The sequence below is a fragment of the Anthonomus grandis genome, chromosome 13, assembly GCF_022605725.1.
Source record: "Anthonomus grandis grandis chromosome 13, icAntGran1.3, whole genome shotgun sequence".
NCBI lineage: Eukaryota > Metazoa > Arthropoda > Insecta > Coleoptera > Curculionidae > Anthonomus > Anthonomus grandis.
Window position 1 is genome coordinate 5,155,969 of NC_065558.1, and position 23,050 is coordinate 5,179,018.

The 23,050-nt window shown below is 28.1% G+C and overlaps 2 protein-coding genes across 3 annotated transcripts; both read right to left on the minus strand.

Moving 5' to 3' along the window:
- Window positions 1–93: 93 nt before the first annotated feature.
- On the minus strand, window positions 94–9,938 carry LOC126743648 (ras-like GTP-binding protein RhoL). Of its 2 annotated transcripts, none has more exons than XM_050450835.1 (5): window positions 9,460–9,938; window positions 4,851–4,955; window positions 4,674–4,788; window positions 4,493–4,613; window positions 94–535 (listed from the first exon to the last, which is right to left on the minus strand). In XM_050450835.1, exons 2-5 carry the CDS (start codon window positions 4,952–4,954, stop codon window positions 327–329), a joined length of 549 nt encoding a protein of 182 aa, XP_050306792.1. In that variant the 5' UTR covers window position 4,955; window positions 9,460–9,938; the 3' UTR covers window positions 94–326. The 2 variants fall into 2 exon arrangements, with proteins under 2 accessions (XP_050306792.1, XP_050306793.1); XM_050450836.1 differs by lacking the exon at window positions 9,460–9,938 and adding an exon at window positions 9,299–9,320.
- Window positions 9,939–12,126: 2,188 nt separating this feature from the next.
- LOC126743645 (coiled-coil domain-containing protein 39) lies at window positions 12,127–22,192 on the minus strand. Its single transcript, XM_050450830.1, has 11 exons — window positions 21,907–22,192; window positions 21,671–21,844; window positions 17,967–18,512; window positions 17,813–17,913; window positions 17,434–17,764; window positions 17,061–17,328; window positions 13,691–13,845; window positions 13,261–13,636; window positions 13,094–13,201; window positions 12,501–12,694; window positions 12,127–12,448 (listed from the first exon to the last, which is right to left on the minus strand). The coding sequence occupies exons 1-11, from the start codon at window positions 22,120–22,122 to the stop codon at window positions 12,179–12,181; spliced, it is 2,739 nt and encodes a 912-aa protein (XP_050306787.1). The 5' UTR covers window positions 22,123–22,192; the 3' UTR covers window positions 12,127–12,178.
- Between the last annotated feature and the right edge of the window lie 858 nt (window positions 22,193–23,050).

The window sequence follows — 23,050 nt, forward strand, 5'->3', positions numbered from 1 at the left end:
TTCTACCACCATTCATACCTAAAAATAAAAAAGTTATATAAGAATCTCTACAAGAAATAATTTCTCTTCTAAAAAAAAGTTTAAAGAAACAAATTCATTTAATATAAATTTAATAATCATATAAATTATGCCATTGTCGACACCAAAAACAATAATAGTTGAAGACCACTGGATAAGCATCAAGAAAACAATAATTAAAAAAAAGTAATAAATACTAAAGAACACGTCATATAAACTTTTACAAATACTATTTACAATACTTTTGCGTGGGTAGGTACTCCTTATAAATAAGTACAACAATACAATCGAATAATATCAAATATCTTCTATAATATCGTACAAGCGTGTTGATGTTTTTTATGTTTGAACCTCTGTACGACTCTGACGGCCTCCTCAATGATTTCCTGCAGACCTTCGCTCCTCAAGGCGGAACATTCTTTGTAACTTTGCGCTTTGATTCGCCTTTTCAGTTTTTTACCGTCAGCTGGGGTGAAGCATTTAATACTGGGGTCCTCTCTTAGGTCGGTTTTGGTTGCTAAAAGAGATAAAATGAAACTTACAGTAACCAGGCTCCTCTTTGAAGAAGAAGAAGAGTAGGAAGATGCTTGGCAATTAAATTAAAATTTAATTTTTATTTAATATTTATGAAAATCAATTAACATCTTTTTGCACTTGATTAGAGTGATTTTTATTTATTTCCATATGATTACTAATTTGTTATTTTACGAAACGATCAAATTATTCCAAGATTAATCCCATACTGAGAAATTAAACTTATGGACAATTTTCATGAAAGGGAGTTAATACCGTAATTCAAATATAAGAAAACTATCACCTTTCCTGTTTTTTTTTGTATTAATATTTTCTTGTGCCTTTTTAGGGAGAGTTTCATTCCGTGTGTTTCAATTTCCGTGGAAGTAAAAATAATTTAAGAATAATTTAATTATAAGAAATTCAATTTGAAGAAGATATCGCCAGTTTTTTTTATTGAAAAAAGGTTCATTTAAATTATTCTATTTTTTTTCTATGTTAAATTAAAAATATTTTTATTTTGTTAAAGGAATTTTTTTTTAATATTACTTTAGCGAAAAAGCTGAAAATTTATTTTTTCATTAATTTATATAGAAATTAACTAATTAAATTAAAAAGTGTTTTTATCTAAATAACCAAATATTTTAAATAAAATGCATTGGATAAAGAAAACTTTCTAGGAAGGGATATACGAGTATAGCAATTTTGTAATATATAAATTTTAAATTATTATTTAACGTAAGTTATATAATTTGAGAAAAAAATCAAAAATTAATTAAAAATGTTAATTTAAAAAATATTTCACTTAGTTAAGAAAAAACGTTTGATGAAAGAAAATTTTTTTGAAGTAAATAATAAGATTCAATAAAATTTTGAAAATATTTCTACCTTATAATATTTTTTTTAATTTATTTTCTAATTAGTTAAAAAGGCTTAGGTTGTTCTTATTATTATATTATTATATTATAATATTTTCTTAAAAAAAATTTTTAAGAAAATATTTTCACTTTTAATTATTTCTATATATTTTATGATTTCTATTTCATTTCTAAGACTTTTTGGTAAATATCTAAAGAAGGAAATATAATATTCTAAAATTAAATCTAAAATTTGATGTTTCGAAGAATTCTTGCTTATACTTGATTGTTTTCGAGAAATCTTGAAATTTAGGTGTGATCACTTAGGTAGTAGGTTTGACCAACAGGTTTTTGCTTAAGCAGGTTATTGTCAAATATCTCAGTTTGCGAAAATGCTAACCAAAAATCCTTAAGTAGTAAACTTGTAAATTAGATTCTGCTGGACAAGAATGATTCTAATAATTTTTTCCGTATATCAAATAGTTTTTAAGAAATCTTCAAATTTAGATGTGGTCAGTTGGTTAGTAGGTCTGATCAGCAGATTTTTATCAAATATCTCAGTTTGTGTTAATGTTATCAAAAAATCCTAAAAAAGCAAACATTTAGATTAGTTATTAGATTAGATTCTGCTGTACAAAAATGCTTTTGAGACTTTTTTTCGTAAACCTAATATTTTTCGAGAAATATTGTAATTTAGGTGTTGTCACTTACAGTAGTGGAAAAATGTAGAGCAACATTTAATAAGTTGCTAAAATAAAATATTAGATGATGACTTTTAGCATACCATTTCTGTAGATAAAAACATATGGTACTTATAAATGGTTTGCCAATAAAAACTGTTAATTCTTATATTGTTTTACCAAGGGACACAAAAAAGAATACTTCAGAGTGGAAAAAAGTAAAGCAACATTTTTGAAATATTTCCCAAATCATGCAAAATATTTTACTTAGTGTTAGTTTAAACTGATAAGTTGACGGTATTTGGCTGCTTAAGATGCCTCGCGGTAAACATATTTTATCTGTCGATATTAAAAATAGAATTGTTGATTTATACAAAAGTGGTCAAAAGCAGATTGCTATTGCAAAGACATTTAGGTTACATAGATCTATCGTATCTCGTATAATTAAGCAGTTTCATATAAATAGCGATTTATCTATTAAGAAAAAGTCAGGGAGACGTAGAAAAACCACTCCATATACCGATACACAAATTATCAAAATTGCTAAAAATGAGCCTTTTCTGGGATCCAATAAGAAAAAGCACCGCATATCCGAAGAGCTTGGAGTAAACGTGACTTCAAAGACGGTGAGAAATAGACTATTAGAGGCCAAGTTATTTGCCTAAATGTGTAAAAAAAATAGACGTTCCCGTTTAGTTTTGCCAAAACGCATCTACATTATACAGAGCATGATTGGAAAAAGGTAATCTGGAGCGATGAATCCAAGTTTTGTTTGTTCAAAAGTGATGGAATTGTGTATGTTAGACGCCCTGTCAATGAAAGACTCAACCCCAAGTATACCTGTCCAACAGTGAAACTTGGTGGTGGAGCAGTAATGGTTTGGGGATGCTTTTCGGGCTATTGTAAGGGCCCCCTGTATAAAATAGAAGGTATAATGGACCAGTTTCAATATAAGGACATATTAGAGAGCCATGTGCTGATGATATTGTGCCTTTAAGACATTTATTTCAATAGGACAATGATCCCAAGCATTCTTCTCGGTTCGTAAAAGCTTGGTTCAGAAAGGAAAACATTAATGTAATGGAATGGCCTTCATAATCCCCTGATCTCAATCCAATTGAGAATCTGTGGAACATTTTAGATTCCAAAATCAGAGGAAAATCTTATAAAAATCAGCAAGAATTGTTTGAAGCATTGAAGGAAGCATGGGTGAATATGGATCCAGGGATTATTTCTAAGCTAATAAGATCTATGCCAAAACGTTGTGAAGATGTAATTAAGAAGAACGGGTACTTTACAAAATATTAACTTATGTTTTTTTTTTATTTATTAGAAATAAAATAAAAACGAATATTAAAAAATGTTGCTTTATGTTTTTCCACCTAAAAAATAATTTTTTAATACAAAAATACTAAGGACAAGGAAACATGTTTTTTTTTTCTTAATATTAAATTGCTTGTGTAATAATAAATTACTGGAATTAATTTTACTTCTGGTTTACATTCACTGCTTGAAAAAATAAAGTATTTTCAAATGTTGCTCTACTTTTTTCCACTACTGTAGATAGCGAGTCTGACAAGTAGGTTACTGTCAAATATCAGTTTGCGTAAATGCTATCAGAAAATCCTTAGACAGTAAACTTGTAAATTAGATTCTGCTGTATAAGAATGATTCTAAGAATTTTTTCCGTCCATCAAATAGTTCTCGAGAAATTTAGGTGTGGTCACTTGGATAGTAGGTTTGACCAACAGGTTTTTGTTAAATTTCTCAGTTTGTGTTAATGTTTGTTACCAAAAAATCCTTAAAAAGCAAACTTGTAGATTAGATTCTTCTGTACAAGGATCCTTTTAAGACTTTTTCTCGTAAACCTAATATTTTTTGAGAAATATTGTAATTTAGGTGTTACCCTTAGATAGCGAGTCTGACAAGCAGGTTATTGTCAAATATTTCAGTTTGCGTAAATGCTATCACAAAATTCTTGGGTAGCAAACTTGTAAAATAGATTCTACTGGACAAGAATGATTCTAATAATTTTTTTCAGTACATCAAATAGTTTTCGAAAAATCTTGAAATTTAGGTGTGGTCACTTCGATAGTAGGTCTGACCTGCAGGTTTTTGTCAAAAATCCTTAATTAAATATATTAAACGTTAATTAAATATATTAGATCCTGCTGTACACGAATCCTCCGAAGACTTTTCTTCGTAAACCTGACCAAAAATTTTACTACACCCTAGAAAAGCTAGATATTTCTGAATTGTTTTCCTATAAATTAAAATTAACCAAAATTTGGTATATTTGATATAAAATGCCAAAATTAACCTCATACTAAGAAATTAAATTTAAAGAAAGAAAAAATTACAGACAGATATTAAAAAACCAAGAAAAATTGATAATTTTTATATTTTCTTATCCATTAAACTTACCTACTAATACTATTGGAGTATTGGGACAAAAATGTCGTAACTCAGGTGCCCATTTTATCGTCACGTTATCATAAGACGCGCTGTTTCGATCCACGCTAAAGCAGATTAGAAAACAGTTGGTCTAAAATTTAAAAAAATATAATAAAAATTAATTAATTTTTTTTTTAATAATATTTCCTACGTTTGGATAAGCTAAGGGTCTTAGCCTCTCGTAATCCTCTTGGCCGGCGGTGTCCCATAGGGTCATATCGTACTCCACACCGTCCACTTGGATTTTTTGACCGTAATGTTCAAAACTTTTAAAAAAAATTGTTAAATCATAGTTGTAATTAAAATTAAATGCTGCTATAGAACTTACACAGTTGGAACGTATTCGGCAGGGAATTCTCCTTTAACATAAGTTGTTAGCAGGCATGTTTTGCCGACTACACCATCTCCAACAGCCGTTATCTTCAAAGACATCCTAAAGATTGAGAAGAATCAAGAATATGGGTTTAAGCATTTTTTAGTATTTTTTCAATAATAAAAGTTGAAATATATGGATAATTATAATTAAATAACATTTTCTTAAAATGTATAACTGAACCTGATATACGAGTACAATTTAATTTTTTTGCTTAACTGCAAGACGCAAAAAACGCAAATTTATATATTTTTTTGAAAATCAATTATAACGGTAAAAACTAATCCCTAACACTAAAGAATAATAGTGCAATTATCCATATTTTGATTAAAAAGGTTAATTTACCCATATGTTTTATAAAATGCTTAATTAAATTCAATATAAAAATATACAAATATTGTGTTTCAATTCAGGGTTTCGGAAGAACGTCTATTTAACCGTTAAAATTGCAGGCGATTAAAAAAAATACCAGTAAATCTTAAAGACAAAGTTATAGTCACTAAGTGAAGGACTGTTTGGCTGTTTTATAAGCAAAAATTGAGTATGGCCTAAACAATATCGAAACTGGCGATTTTTTTTAAAGAAAGTGCTTTTATTAAGATTCTAAGCATATATGTATAAATAAAATAATTAGATACCTATTTTAGGGTTTTTTAAGGTAAAAAGAGATGAGTTAAAAAGTTGATTAAAGAAATGTTTAAGAATCTCAAATTCCCTTATATTGGAAACCCTTAAAAATCAAATTTAATTAAAATATATTTAAATTAATTAATGAATTTAGGATATATAAAAAATTGATACAAATTTTTCTTTTTTTACTTTTGCTGTTTTATTAATGAAATTAGCTTTGAAGATGATCCAAACAGTTGTAGAAACTTTCCATATCATTTTTTTCTAAAAAATTAAAATTTCTCTTATCTATATCTTGAAAGATAAGAAAAATATCGCATTAAAATACAATTTTTTTTGATAAAATGATTTGATAATTATTATAATAGACTTTAATATAAAAACGTAACAAATTTCTGAAAAAAATCTACTCAGAACTAAAAAAAAATTAATTTTATCATTATCAAGCAGATTTTTAAGAAACATTTTTTAATATGAAAAAAACAAATTTGGATAATAACAGGATCTCGTAACAACATCATAGACTAGAAAAATAGACTTAAGGAAAAAAAACAACAATCTAGAAAATTTAATACCAAAAAATTTATTTGTGCGTTTATATTTATTATTTAATCATTTATTTTTGTAATTCTTTTTCCAGCATGAATTTTCTATTAAATTTGGAGGGTTAAGAATAAATATTTTGTAAACAAAAATTATTTTTTAATATGGTATGAACATTTTAAACAAATAAAAATATACCAAGAAAAATTCAATGTCAAGAATTTAAAAAAAAACGTTTACTTTTAATAAGCGTTTTATTCTTTCTTTTTTCGAGTAGGAAAACTTTTAAGTAAATATCTAAATAAGAGAATATATATCAAAATAAAATACATCCAAAGGAATTGAATTTCAACAAATTACAAAAAAAATCAAAGAATTTAAACAAACTTAAATGCATAAAAATTCACTTTAATAATTTTTTTAAAAACTATATCGAAATGCTCATACTAAGAAATTAAACTAAAGTAAGGAAGAAATTGTTTTTAAAAAAAAAATGTTTTCATGGAATAAAATTTAAATATATATTGTTTTTCTTATTTTGGAAAAATCAAATTTAATATTTTTAAAAAGTTGTAAAATATTAAAAAAATGCATATTCTTGTTAATAAATAAATTTGGTTAATTTTTTTCCTATAAAATAGTCGGATCTTGCAACAACATCACAGACTGAAAAAGAAGCAAAAATCTACGAAATTTGATTAAAAAAAAAATTAATTTAAACCTTCTAATACTAAACGTATGAATTTCAAGAAATTTCAATAAAATTAAGGTTAAAAATTAATATTTATTTTGTCATTTTTTCGCGTTTCTTTCTTACAACTAATTAAATTTCATCAATTAATTTTCATTCAATTAAGGCACTATTTTCTTCTAATTCATCTCAATACACCAGACAAATAGACTCAATACACTAGAAAAATAAAAATAAAAACCCTATATATTACCTACATATAAACCTTATATATTAACAGGTAGAATATACTCAACTGTCTGGAATATATAAAAATATTCTTGCAGGCCAATGTACCAATGTCCAATGTCAGATGGCCTCAACTGTTTAGAAGAACTAAAACAATGTTTTGAGGCAGTTGAATGAAGATCTAATATTCTTCTATAAGTTATTAGTATGCACTTAAGTGCCTCGACAAAATGAAAATATTCTTACAGGCAATTGATTAGAGCCTGGTTCTCTATAAACTCCATATCAGCTGGTAGCAAATCTTCAACTGCCTGGAAGAATTCAAATTTTTCTTCCAGGTACCTAATGTCCAATGTCAAATAGTCTTAACAGTTTAATATAAATGAAACAATGATTCTAGGCAATTGCATGATCTGATATTCTTTTATGAGTTATTGGTATGCACTCAAATGCCTGGACGAATTATAAATATTCTTACAGGAAATTCAGTTAGAGCACGTTTCTCTATAACCTCTATATCAGCTGGTAGAATGTCCTCAACTGCCTGGAAGAATTCAAATTTTTCTTCCAGGTACCTAATGTCCAATGTCAAATAGTCTCAACACTTTAATATAAATATAACAATGATTCTAGGCAATTGCATGCTCTGATATTCTTTTATGAGTTATTGGTATGCACTCAAATGCCTGGACGAATTATAAATATTCTTAGAGGAAATTCAGTTAGAGCACGTTTCTCTATAACCTCTATATCAGCTGGTAGAATGTCCTCAACTGCCTGGAAGAATTCAAATTTTTCTTCCAGGTACCTAATGTCCAATGTCAAATAGTCTCAACACTTTAATATAAATATAACAATGATTCTAGGCAATTGCATGCTCTGATATTCTTTTATGAGTTATTGGTATGCACTCAAATGCCTGGACGAATTATAAATATTCTTAGAGGAAATTCAGTTAGAGCACGTTTCTCTATAATCTCTATATCAGCTGGTAGAATGTCCTCAACTCCCTGGAAGAATTCAAATTTTTCTTCCAGGCACCTAGTGTCCAATGTCAAATAGTCTCAACAGTTTGATATAAATAAAACATTGATTTTAGGCAATTGCATAATCTGATATTCTTTTATGAGTTATTGGTATGCACTCAAATGCCTGGACGAATTATAAATATTTTTACAGGAAATTCAGTTAGAGCACGTTTGTCTATAAGCTCTATATCAGCTGGTAAAATGCCCTCAACTGCCTGGAAGAATTCAATTTTTTCTTCCAGGCACCTAATGTCCAATGTCAAATAGTCTCAACTGTTTGATATAAATAAAACAATAATTCTAAGCAATTGCATGATCTGATATTCTCAGGAAACTCAGTTAGAGCACTTAGAGCACATTAATGACACAAAGTTTCTCTTTAAACTCTATATCAGCTGATATTCTCATATAAGAATTTTTTTTTCTTTCAGCCAATTGGTGCTTTCCAGGCATCTGATTTTTAACGTCAGATGGCTTCAACTGTCTCACAGAAATAAAACAATGATTTTAGGCAGTTCAATGGGGATCTGAACTTTTAGAGAAGCTACTGAAATGATAATAATAATATATAATGAAGAATATAATAATATATATTTAATTAGGGATATAAACATAAAAATCCCAATCCTAAATCTGATAATCCCATTTGCGACCAATATAGTACATCCCTAGGACAATAAGTATTTATTAGAAAATGCCTGGAATATAAGAAAAATTACTTTAAATGCCTGGAATAAATCAAAAATTCCTCCAAAAGCCTTGAAAATGTAAAGAACGACTTCAAAATGGCCAAAATACAAGAAAAGGCTTCACCAACCAGGCAGAAATTACAAATGACTGGAATAAACCTTAAAGTTTCCCTAATTGTCTATAAGACACCCAAAATGAATGGAATATATAAAAAACTGAGATCTGGAAAATATCAAAATGAACATCTGCAGTAAAACCAGAATAATATACAGAATTGTAAAATAATTAAGTTAAAAAAAATATATGTTTTTGTATTCAAAATAGTGATTTAATAAAAACTTACCTTGGACTTCCTATGACACCTTAAGAAATAAAAGAAGTACAGGCTTGATAAGATAAATAATCGAATAACATTTACGTATGAAAAATTATTATAAAAAAAAATTAGATGTTTAAAACTAATTAGATTAAAAAGTGTATATTATATTAAGTTTAAATTAAACATTTTGAAAACTAAAAAAAAATATGTTTTATCCTATAAAATGTGGAAAAATAATATCATTTTTTAAATCTTAATTAAAATACAAAAATACCTTCAAACCATATGATTTGCCACTATACGCGACCACAACAAAAATACACATAAAAATTAATCATCCAAAACCATTATCAGAAAAGTGAGTAATAATAACTCGTAATGTAGGGCGTGTAATTCCGTGATGAATAAAAACGAGCAATAATTAACGCAACTTACCTGCAAAAAAAAATGTTCAACCGATAAAAGAATTTAATTATCGGGGAGACACTTTCTTTATGAAACACGAGAACACATTAAACACTAAAATCGAATAATTTATTGTTTGACGATGACGATAATATGACGATGGCAGAAAATTTTCTTATCAGTCTCGCTTATCTTCGCTCCTTATCGGCTCGCACCAACTTCACTATTCAAATCATTGTTTTCTTCCGGTCGAACGCCGTATCAACATCATCAAGAACATCATCAACGTGGTTGGTTTGCTATGTTTTGGGTTAATAAACTAAAACGGAGGCGTCGGGATAATTTCATTACATCACGTTGTAATTTCGCGTTTAACTTAAATTAACTAATAAAAATTTTACTGACGGGAAACGACCGGGACACGCAGCAGGACTTTTTCGTTATTTTAATATTATTATTATACATTTCGTATTGTTGCCTTTAAATGGAAACATACTTGACTGGTCGCGCCACGCTCGCTCACATTGAATTTTAATCGTTCGTAAATGATTAAATTAAATGTGGATAACGTCATTACTGAATAATCTTTTCATGGTTTGAAGGTGGACGATGTGGTTATTTTCTTAAGGAGGGTTTATGTTATAATAATTGCTTTTAAATTTATTGTTTGCCATTAGGGCTTATTACTATCGGTTTAATGATCTTATTATTGGGTATTTGTAAATATTTTGTAAGAGGCAATTTTTTTTTATCGAAATGGAATTTTTACATCACTATATAGACATTTACTTTTTCTCATTCTTTTATTCTTCTTCAACAATGTTATCAACTGCAGTCTTTAATTTTTAGTTTAATTCAGTTAATTTACCCTTGGATCAGAGTAAGAACCTAATACTGATTCTGAAGTTGACGAACGAGTTTTCCAAATATACGAAGGTCAAATTAATCCGACCATTGTATCTTGGAATAAAGTAAATAGATCATCTTCAAAAAACTTTTGATTTAGTGATGCAGGGCAAATTAATGTACCATCTAACTTACGACCTGTTGACATGTTTAGACTTATTGTAGATGAAGATATTGTGAAATTTATATTATTGGAAATCAAAAAAAAAATGCTAGAAGGTATAAAACGACTTGAAAGGTCGTTTGTTTCCAAGCAATGGAAGTTTTTTTGCTATTTTACTATATATGAGTTTAGCCAAATTTCCAAAAATATCAGATTACTTATTGCGTAAATTTATCTATAAACATTGTTTCGCGCGTCATATTATGCCGAGAAATAGATTTCATTTCCGTATAATGAAAATGCAAATAAAAAATATTCTTAAATAGCCTTTATAAAATAAAACCTTTTATAGATGAATTAACAAACAATTTAAGAAATTAAAAATATCCCGCGATTTAGTGTCTAATGGTGTCTTTGCGAGGTCGTTTGCTTTTTAGGCAGTATATTCCAGGGAAGTAATAATAATAATAATAATATCGTGTATTTAGCATAAAGCTACATACAAAAAACTGGTAACAAAAAAGTATATAAAATATACAAACTACAAAATACATAAGGCTGCAAGGAAGAAAAAAATATACAAATGTCTTGAGAAGCACGAAAAACTAAACATTAAAAGTGATAAAAACTAACCTAGATTAAAAATGGCAAAGATAAAAAAGTTTAAAATTGTAAATACAATTCCAGGATTAAAATTAAAATTAATAGCTAATTTAAAATGGTAAAGTTAAAATTGTAAATATAAAATGGTAAAGATAAAATTGTGAGCTCAAGTCAAAATTTTACATATACAATGGCTACAAAATATTACAACAACACTAACGAAGAAAATAATAAAATAAATTTCACAATATTTCAACATTTATTCAAGACAAATCCTCTCAGGTGCCGATGACGTCATTAGGTAGCTTATTAAACTCAATTAAGCTCTTGAATAAAACAGTATTGAGCATTTGACTGGTTCGACATCTATCTACCAGAATAAAATCTGTACGATTTCTTGTATTGTATTCATGTACATCGGCGAATACTTTTAATTTTTGACAAATATATTCGGGTAGTTTCGTTTATTCGTTTCGTATATTCGTTTCTTTATTTTAAAAATAAACAAGTTTACATTAAACATAATTCTTTATTTTATAGATAACATATTTAGGACATTTAACACAGACTCAACAGGAGCATAACGATCAATTTTCATCAAAATATGGCGTCAAAATTTTTAAACTGCGATGAGAGTGGATATACTTACAGTACAGAAGTCTACAAAGGAAAATGCAACACAATAACTTCAGGACGGAGTAGTAATACAGCTGTATTCAATGAAGGATACCTTGATAGTGGGTGAACTTTAGTAGCAGATGATTATTATAATAACCTTGAGTTAACAGAGACTTTACTTGAAAGAAAAACTCATAATGTAGGAATTTGTGGCTGCAAAAATATATAAAAGAAGTCCCTAAAGAAATTTTAGAACAAAAACAAACTTGCTAGCTAACCGATATTTCTACTGTAGAATTCAAGCGTGAATTCGTGTACATCGTGGTTTTTTTAACGACAATTTAAGGAGAATTGTTTCACATAAGCAGAAATTGACTAGAAGCGACGATGACCAGCGAACTTGAATAGATTTGCTTTTACCAAACTATTATTTATGACACTCAAATATTCAATAAATAAGACCAAAATAAGAAACTCAAATAATTTTATTAAAAATTCTATAAAAAAAACACAGTAAAATCACTCTTTAAAAGCCACATCCAACTTCTTAACCATCACGTTGGTCATTTGCATTATCAGACTCCTGGAACTCGATCCGTTACTACCAACGGAACTACAAGTGGAAAAAGTCTTCGAACTGAAACTGCTTAGAGTTTTCAAGTTGACTCCCAATTCAGCGGCGTATTTGTTGATGTTCGGAGCTACATCGGGAAGTTCCGTTAACATCGAGTTCAAATGCTTCAATACGGCGTTGTTGGCATCTTTCATTTGTCGAATTTCCAAGTCTTGCTATAGGAGAAAAATAAACTTAAGAAATAATAACAACTCATAATTAACTTACATCATATATAGTCATTTCTGGTAAATTTAGTTTCTTCAAAGTTTTTCTTAGTTGGAGTTCGGCTCTCTTTAACTTCTCCTCTTTGGTGTGCTCTTGTTTCTCGATAAACAAATTTTCCTCTTCGAGTTCATTTAGATGTTCTTTCTTTTCTGCTACTTCCTTCTTAAGTTCTTCGTTTAGCACCCTTTTCAACTCTTTAATAATAAGAAGTAAGGAATAAAGAAAAAGAACTTTAGTAAAACGTAAAGCTTTATAGGACATTTGCTATAAGCAAAGAAGTCAAGGTTACCTACGAACTTTAGCTAGTCGCCTATTTGTTCACGGATTAAAAGTTTTTTTAAGTTTCTTTCAAAAGTAACTAAGGAACAACCAAATAACGTTTGCGGCAATAAATTTATAACTTTAGAGACGACCGTGCACAACTACCCTAAATTCAAGCTTCTTAAATAAATAATCAGGTGCTTTAGTTTTAAGATTTTTCAAACAAAAAACATTTGTGTGCAGCTTTCTACAATTGCACATATTAAGCCACTTTGCTTTGCGTAAAAAAGGTGTAAAGGATGTAAAATGACATTCTTAAAAACAGTTCTTACCTTCTAAAACTGCTTGAGATTCACTCAACTGTTGCCTCGCTTTCCTCACTTTTAATTGCCACTCTTTAAGTAAAGAATCCAAAGCTTTCATTTCAACAATTTCAGGATCTGCAAGAAAACTTGTTATACAATTACGCATCTTCTTATCTCATTCTAAAATAACTTACCATCTTCTTTGATTTGCGACAGGTTACCCTTGAAAGCCACATTCGTTAAATTGACCATCTTCAAGGTGTTCTCCATGGCCACTATCTCTTTCTCAGCAATTTTAATCTTCTGGTCTAGCTCATCCCCTTCTTGTTGCAACATGTACTTATCTTGGGCCGCCTTAATTTTGAAGTGGGTCACGGATAACGGTTGTCCATCCTCGTCTTTCCCCAGAGACATCAGTTCAATGTGGTATTTCTTTTGTAGCTGCTCCACTTTGATTTTTCTGAGCGAGATGTCTCCTTTTAGTCTTCCCTTTTCTTCTTCTAAGTTTCTTTTTTTGGCAAACACTATTGATCGTTTCGTTTCAATTTCTACATTGCGTTCCTTCATAGCCTTAAAAAGAAATGAAACATTAAAGGATTTTTTTGTAGGAGGGTTATAATGTACCTGATCTAAGGCCACCCTCAGCTTTTGTAAGCTAAATATCTTCTTTTCTTCTTTCTTCATGTCTTGCTCAATGTGATTTATTCTGAGCCTCATGATGTTCTCTTCCACTTGCTTTTCTTGGGTTGAGTTTCTTGCAGCAATTATTTGTTTTCGGCCTTTAAGGTCAGTTTAGAAAAGGTTAGTGATCAGTTAGCAATAGAGCAAGAAGAATAGAGAGATAATTCAGTTAGATGATGTCAGTTAGTGATGGATTGATTAACTTGATCGTCGGATCTTATATGCAGTAATATCACGTATACTAGAGAGCGGAGTGACAAATAACACGTAGAGTAGGGTAGTTTGATGAGTTTAGCCCTCGATGTTTTGAGGTTATCTATTTATTTTGGATGTTTTGTTGATAATATATTTGTTAAGATACCTAAAAATATATAACTAAAATATTTATGGACTGCAATTACGAAACAAAACCGATGTTGAGGTAAGCATTTTAACTAAGTTAGATTTACATTTTAAAAGGTTAAATACTTTCTTTTTTATGTAGTTATTAAGTATATTATTTTAAATATAAATATAACTGTATTGTTTACTTGGCAATATACTATAATCCAAATGACGTTTAGACTGACTTAGTCGTAACAAATTTAATAGTAAAATCAATTATTGCGAATTTATCCCTTTCGGTGGAGACCGTCCTTAAACAGGGTGAGTTAGTTTTTGCTGAAAAGACGCAATTCTTATTAAAAAAATGCGATTTATGAAGGGAAAATATTAATTTTTTATAAAGGTTGTTTCGCAAGAAATTTAAAAAGAAAATGTTTCTCCAGGAGTAAACTACATTTGTTTTTAATTTATATGCAAAAGTAATTTAGGAATAGTATCGTTTTGAAAATAATTTTCTTGTCCACTTGTGCCCTTGTACAAATGAATAAAAAAAATGTATTCGCACAATGTGGTAAGAATGCATTTAAAATAAAAAATATAGAGTCAGTTTACCCTCAGAAAATCAGGTTTTTGAATCTTTTTGCTTGTAATGTCTCTTAAAATCTGAAAGAAAAAAAACAATTTTTCTTTTTTACTAATAATTATAAAATAAAGTATTTAAAAAAAAAATAGGCACAGTTGAGCTACAGATATTATTAAAATTGTAGTTAAAACACTTTAATTAAAATTGTATCTTAATTCCCTAGAATAATTAATTATGTTATTAATAACGTTAAAATTAGAATTATTTCACAAGTCTAGGAAGTTGAGCGATAGATTTCTTGTAATATATATCAGGATTTTTAATTAAAATTATGATTTAATAGCCTAGATTAAGTAAATTATTGACGAGTAGAAATTATCTTACAATTCCGGATAGTTAAGCCATAAATTTGTTAAAATAGCCGACACTTTAAATAATTAATTTATTAATGCCGTTTAAATAAAAAATATTCTAAAATTCCAGGCAGTTGAATCATACTTTTTTTTTTAATTTTTAATTAATTTATATTATATTTTTGATGTTTACGTTGTAATTAATTTGGAATTTTAGGCAGTTGAGCTACAGATATTTTTAAAATTGTAGGCACTTTAATTAAAGTTGTACCTCAATTACCAAAAATAATTAATTAATGGCGTTAAAATTAGAATCATTTCATAATTCCAGGTAGTTGACCGATAGATTTGTTAAAATAGCAGACACTTTAAATAAAATTAAGAATTTAAATTGCCTCGACTAATTAATTAATTAATTTATTATTGTCGTTTAAATTAAAATTATTTTTCAATTCCAAGCAGTTGAGCTACAGATATTTTCAAAATTGTGGACACTTTAATTAAACTCATACCTCAATTGCCTAAAATAATTAATTAATTTATTAATGGCGTTTAAATTAAAATTATTTTACAATTCCAGGCAGTTGAATCATAAATTTTTTTTTAAATTGTTAATTAATTAATATTATATTATTGATGTTTACCTTGGAATTATTTCAAAATTTTGGGCAATTTAAGCTACAAATATTTTTAAAATTGCCGGCACATTAAATAGAATTAAATTTAAATTGCCTCGGCTAATTAATTAATTTATTATAGGCGGTTAAATTACAAATATTTTACAATTCCAGGCAGTTGAATTATATATATTTTTTAATTGTTAATTAATTAAAATATTATTGATGTTTCCGTTGGAATCATTTCGTAATTTTAGGCTGTGGAGGTACAGATATTTTTAAAATTGTAGGCACTTTAATTAAACTTGTACCTCAATTGCTTAAAATAACTAATTAATTAATTAGTGATGTAAAATTTGGAATTATTTCACAATTCCAGGTAGTTGAGTTATATAGACAAATTCTTCAATTGCCTAGATTAATTATTATTGTTGTTTAGGTAGAAATTATTTTACAGTACCAGATAGTTAAGCCATATATTTGTTAAAATTGCAGACACTAAATGAAATTGTCTCGACTAATTAATTAATTTACTAATAACGTTTAAATTAAAAATAGTTTACAATTCCAGGCAGTTAAATCGTAAATTTTCTTAAAATTGTTAATTAATTAAAATATTATTGATGTTTATATTGGAATTTTTTCAGAATTTTATGCAGTTGAGCTAGAAATATTTTTAAAATTGTAGGTACTTTAATAAAACTTGTACATCAATTGCCTAAAATAATTAGTAGGATAAGTTATTCGAAAAAAGAAAAATAAACTGTTTTTAAGTATTTGCTTAAAAAATTAATAACGTTCGAGTTATCAAACTTTTAATTTTTTATACCGGATACACGAAAAGTACAGAAATATGTATAAGGGTGTGAATTTCAAAATTAAAATAGTTTTAACTCAACATTTAAGCATCATTTCTGGGATTTTTGTTTGTACTATAAAACACTTTGAATTTCCTGTTTAAAACAATACATTTTCGAAAATTATTTTGAATTTAACAATCACTTTTTTGTACTTATATGCTTACACTCTTCATAAAAATTTAATTTGTTACAAGGGGAATCTTAATCATTTAAACAAATATATATTTGGTTTTGTGGGAATACAAAAAAAATGTGGAGCCATACTACCGAAATCAAAGGTTACTTAAATACAAAATCTATTATATTCTTTGCTATTATAATTCAAATTTTGTTTACATTATCAAACAATTTTGATAAATACAATAATAATTATCCTTAATGGAAACGAAAAAGATAACAATGATTATTCGTCAAAAGGTAATGACTTTACTGTATTTGTTAATTTGTTCATGTTTTATTGGCGCCCTTTTTATCCAACGCCGATAAAATAAGTGCTATAACTGCTAACGCTGCCCAGATGCACCGCAACTATATATGTATATATACATTATATAACAAAATATAACTTTATATTACCAATATCGTACTCCAACATATGATTCTCCACCTTATTTTGTAACGTAGACAAGTGTTCCTTATCGGTCGCAATAAAGTTGGACAGTCTTCTCATTTCATCTTGTAACCGATTGACTTGGGTCTGTAGCGTGTGCTGTACCTCCGCGTAATCTCCCAATATCTTTTCCAACTCTCTAATTTTTTCCTCCTTTTCGTCCATATGATCTTCCCTCTTGTTGGAGCCTTCCAGTTTACAAAGTCGTTGCTCGAACTCGTCTATTCTATATTGCTATGTAAGAAGAAAAACGAAAGTTTCGCTGAAAATCTGGTAATCATATTAGCTGACATTGACGAGTTCCTAATATTTAATTAAATTAGAAAAAAAGACACTTACCATATCGTACACCACCTCCTTAATCTTCTCCAAAGATTTTTTCTCGTCGACAATATGTTTTCTCAACTTAGTCGAAATGCAATGCAGATTATTCATCTGGACCTCCAAAGATTTCCCGATCCCTTGTTGCTCTTTTAACATCTGATCCGTCCTGTATAAACTATTGTTGATCTTTTCAGTGTCTGCCATAAGCATGTTGGAATGCTTCTGCTCGTGCTCGATCATTTTCTGGATGCGATTGATCCTCTCTGAAGACGACAATGAGTTTCCTTCCATGTCCCTTATTTTATCCTCCAGTATAACTAAGTCTTCTTTGTCTTTGATGGAATGCCTGATAAATGCAGAAGTTATTATTTACCGATCAAATAAAGTATGTTACCTTTCTTTTTCACTAATTTTATAATCCACCATCCGGTTTTTCATACGAATTTTCTCCAAAGAGTTTGCTGACAATGCCACGTGTCTCTTCACAGTTTGCACCTACAATAACCACTATAAATATCTAGTATTTACAATAGTTATAACACTGTTACTTCATTAATGACTGTCAAAACATTTTGCTGAAACTCCCCGAGCTCCCTACGGATCCTGGAGTTCATTGCATTAAGCGACTCAATTTCCAACTCGATCTCTTTGTTGTTCTTAATCTCGTTTTTTAGCAATTGGTTTTCTTCTTCCAGAATTTCTTGTTGCTTCATTAAAGCGTCATGGGATTGCCCTATGCGTTCCTGCCATTTGGATATATCCTGATCTCTGGTTTGGAGCATTTTCACCGCGTCTTTCCACTGTTTTATCAACGCTTCCCGTTCGTTCATTTGCTGCTTGACAGCTTTGCCAGTTCTTTCGATGATCATTTCCAGACTGTGTAGCTCACATACGGCTTTCGCGATTATCATCGTTTTGTTGTCATAGTCGCATTGTAAAAATTGTCGTCTCGCTTCGAGGACGTTGAATCTTCTCTCGTCTTCTTTTGAGAATTTTTTTAATAGTTCGTTGTCGTCGTCGCGTTTTTTTAATGCTTCTTCCCATGCTTTTAGGGCTTCGATATCCCAGCCTGTTTCTTGTTTGATTCTGTCCACCTAAGGGTGTAAATTATTAGTTAGTTAGTGCATTTCAATTTAGTAGAGTAAAAGTACGGGAAGCATAACAACATATAAAAGGGTAAACATTTTTACAAGAGTCCTTCTAATGAGTTTTTATCAGCTGGACTTCTAATATGTTGGACTCTTCCTTAGTTGACTTTCCTATTTTCTTTCTTAGAAATTTTGAATGTTATGAAAACGAGTCAATGCTCATGGTTTAATAAATAAGTTCAAGATTCTGTAATTTTTTGGGTATTATTTGAAAATATTTGATTCATTTAAATAAGATCGATTTTATAAAACAATACCTAAAAGTTGGTTCTTCCTTGCTTAAAAAAAATATTTACAGGACTGATTTCTGAATTTGACTATAAGAAAACTGTCGTATTATGTCATGTTGGACCTCAACAGTGATTTGCAAAAGGTTCGTTTACTCTTTATATTGATATCCTTGGTAATTTAAAATTAAAAAACATTTATCTCAACAGTGATACTAGGTTTTCAGTAAAAAATTATAATTATGGTACAATAGTTAATTATAAAAAAACCTTGAAAGACTATGAAAAAATGTATGTCTTCTATTATCATTTTGAATTCATTCTGTTCGAATAAATAAATCGTAAAGAAAATTAATATCAACGGTTATTTTAAAGGATGCTTTTCTTCTAGAATGAAAAAATCACTGCTTGGCATTCTTGGATTTTTTTTTTCACATTAGTGATTTTAAATGTTTCTTGGTAATTCAAAGAACTCTTTAATTGAGATGTTTGCATTGTTTCATTTTTACGTAGGCTTTGTCTACAAATTGTAAACTTTTTTGACAATAAAGCGTTATTATTATAAAAGGAAAATTGTCTGCTGAAGAATAATTGGCTTAAAAAAACATTTATTTATGAAACTATAATAAATAAACTTGAAATTTTAGTCTTATTGGGAATTTTTTTTTATCTCAACAGTGATTTCAATTATAGTATAAGGGTCTATTTTTTAACTACATCAGCTTGGAATTTAGGAAATATTTACCAGATCAGTATTTTGTATTCTTTTAAAAGAAAAAAAAGCATTAAAAATTTTAAAATATAAATAAAATATTGGGTGATTTAGAAAAATAAACTTACAGTTAGTTTTATAAAATTCCTTTCCTTTTAATAATAAGTATAAATTCCTGCTAAAAATTGGAGAGAGACTAGCAAAATTCCAACGAAAAAAGAAAAAATTGCCAAAAGTTTTATTAAAAAAAATTTAAGAATTATTTTGGAAATATCTATTTTAATAGAAAAATCAAAAGTGGAACATAATAACTAATGAAAAAAATAGGAAGAAAATGAATAATAATCAAAACAAGTGAACAAACAAGGACAAAATAAACAAGGACTAAAGCCAAAAACTAGGATAACCTCATGAAAACCAAATTAAAAATAAGAAAATTGAAATTTTTATGAAATATTAACCGCAACCGAGATATAAAAATTTTAAACAAATATATATTAAATTGTTAATTTTGTAAAAGGTTTATAAAAATATAACAAGAAATGTAGGAATACGAGTAATAAAAATTGCAACAAGTTCAAGAAAACAAAGAAAAATGGGGAATAAATTGTATTTATTTTGCTTCTTATGACAAAAATAAAAATCTTATTGGATAATTCAAAGTATAATTTATAAAAAAATTAGAAATTTAACAAAAATTACAGAAAAATGAAGAAGGAAATAATAAAAGAAAAGTAAGAAAAATTTAAAAAACAAATTTGACATTACATATTTTTTTTTATGAACGGTATAGTATACGACTAAAACTTTAAGAAATCCAGACAAATAAACAGGATTTATTAGCTTTTGAAAATATTAAAAAATTTCAGGAACTTTTCAGCTTCACTTTTATTCAGCTTTTATTTAATAAAGTAAAGTTTGTTTTATTTTTGCCGAGTTCAAATTATATTTTTTCAACTATTTTATTTATATATTTTCTATTTTTATTTTGTTTTGTTTAGTTCAATTTGTATAGTTGTTTTTATTTGCTTTACACACTTTGTGTCTTGTATATTTATTTTCGTTAATTTAAACATGTTTACTTTTATTGTAATAATTTCTTCTTGTATTTATATGTAGTTCTGATAAAGGCAAGATTATTATTACTATGATTTTCTCTAAAATCTTTTAAAAATTATAAAACAACAATATGAAAAAATACTGACAAAATTCCAATGAAAAAGAAAAAAATCACTAAAAAATCAAGAAATAAGAAAAATACTTAAAATACTTAAAAATTGTAAAAATAATTTCAGATTTAATAGAAGAAGAAGAAGAAGTTTTACGTCAGGAAAAAAATAGACTCATTTCAAATCAGAACAAATTGACTTGGAAAGTAACAGAGTCGAGTAAAAACATTAAAAACAATTAAGAAGAAAACAAATAATAATTAAAACAAGTGCCATTAAAAGTTAGAACAACTTGATGAATATCAAATTTAAAATTTAATAAATAAGAAAATAGAAGAAATTTAAGAAAAATTATAAAAAAATAAAGAACTTTTAGAACTAAAAGTTCAAAATTTTGGGTTAATTATAAAATAACAGAAGTCGATATTAAAATAAAAATAAATACGTGTTTAAAATATAAGAGAGACTGACAAAATACCAATAAGAAAAATCACAAAAAAATGTTATTAAGAATAAAGAAATACCTATCCAAAACAATTATTTCAGATTTAATATAAAAAAAGAATACACAGAATTTTTAAAAACCAGGCAAATAATATTTTATTTTAAGAAGGATTTAGATCAGAACAATTTGAGTAAGTTATGACAAAAATATAAAATTAAAGTGAATAAATAACAAACACGAAAACAAAGACTTGTGCCAAAAATTCCATAAGAACTCAAATTAATAATTCAATAAATAAGAAACTCTAGGAAATTTTACTGAAATGTTCGAAATATAAAGGAATAAAGAGAAATTTAAAATAAAAATGTTAAGTGTAAATATTAATGAATATTTTTTTAAACTATGAAAGTCACATCAAAAACTCATCAACATTACAAGAAAACTTGACATGAAGACAAGTTGAAATTAAATTTTGAAAAAAACCTAAATTATAGATCCTAAAAAGTAGACAGTTTATTCACTTTTTTAAGACAAACTACCCTCATATTTACCTTAATGACAGCCTTTTCCAAATCCTTCTTAAGATTCTCCTTTAAACATTCCAAGTCTTTAACTTTCTTATTCACTTCGGCAATTTCAGTTTCCAGTTTATTCTTCTCGCCTTTAAGGGAGTGTAAACTGTTCCTCTCCGTATCGTATTGCTGCTTATGGGCAGTAATAAGTTTCTTAAAAAAAATACAATTCAAATAAAGAGCTTGAGGGGATTTCAGTTTTGTGAAAATCTTACTTGGGTTTGTTCATTTTCCTGTAAAACAAACTTAAAATGTTCTTTTAAGTTCGTCAAACGGCTCAACGTGTTATCGAGGCCAGTTTTCGCTTTCGCTTTCTGAAACGTTAATGTGGCCAACTCCTTTTCGAGTTCTTGGTTTTCCCGGTTTGCCACCGGGATTTGAAAACCGTCGTTCCATCCGAGTTTGTTTAATATATCTTCTATAAAAGCCATTTTGTAAACGTTTAAGTATATATTATGATGTGTTAACTTTTAGGGGTTAATGGCAACACTATAGGTTTGACAATTGGTGTGATTATTGATTTAATATTTCGTATCTAGGGATACTGATTAAGTGAATTTTTGTAAATATAAAGGGGTGACGAGGGTGAGTCAAGGGAAAATGAATATACTGGTTAATTTTCTTTACTTTTACGCATTTTAAGTGTCTAAGACCTCATGGATGATACTAGAATTGCTGACTAAGATAAATCAGATTATGTAAAAAAATATAATTAGTGGTGGAATAAAGGAATTGAATATGGTAGAAAAGAAAAAAATATATATTTCTCCCTTTTTTTGGGTATGATAACAAAGTACGTAGGCAACCAATTTTAAGCAAAAAAATCCCTCAAAAAAAAATCAAAATGTATGCATTTAATTTAGTGATATATTATTTATTATTCCACTGATATTTATCTACCGAATTCGATCTATCTAAAACTAACAACAAACACTGAAATAATTGACGTAATAAAATCACTTAAAATTGATCCAGCCTCAAGTTACGACAAAATGATTCAGTTAAATATTTTCACCGGATATTGTCCTAGATTATTTAAATCAGCAATAGTAAAAATTATATTTTAAAAAGGGCAAACATGTATGGTTGAAAATTACTGACCAATAAGTTTAATACCAAATTTGGCGAAAGTGTTCCAGTTATTTTTATTACTAAATAAAACATCTTGTCACCAAAACAATTTGGATTTCGTAAAGACATATCTGCAAACGGCGCAATTGGCGCTTGTCTGTGTGCTACAGTATTTATAGATTTATCAAAGGCCTGTGACACTGTGTATCATGGAAAGCTTTTGCGAAAGCTAAAAAGTATTGGAATCCGGGGAACTGCAGTTAAATTAATAAAACGTCATTTATAGAA

Excerpts from the sequence above, each read along its gene's own strand:
- LOC126743648 (XM_050450835.1), bottom strand. The coding sequence starts at position 4,954 with ATGTCTTTGAAGATAACGGCTGTTGGAGATGGTGTAGTCGGCAAAACA. Across the intron at positions 4,789-4,850 it reads GCCGAATACGTTCCAACTGT|TTTTGAACATTACGGTCAAA; the intron begins GTAAGTTCTATA and ends TTTTTTTAAAAG. Across the intron at positions 4,614-4,673 it reads GACCCTTAGCTTATCCAAAC|ACCAACTGTTTTCTAATCTG; the intron begins GTAGGAAATATT and ends TTTAAATTTTAG.
- LOC126743645 (XM_050450830.1), bottom strand. The coding sequence starts at position 22,122 with ATGGCTTTTATAGAAGATATATTAAACAAACTCGGATGGAACGACGGT. Across the intron at positions 17,329-17,433 it reads AGGAGGTGGTGTACGATATG|CAATATAGAATAGACGAGTT; the intron begins GTAAGTGTCTTT and ends CTTCTTACATAG. Across the intron at positions 12,449-12,500 it reads CAGAAATGACTATATATGAT|CAAGACTTGGAAATTCGACA; the intron begins GTAAGTTAATTA and ends TTTCTCCTATAG.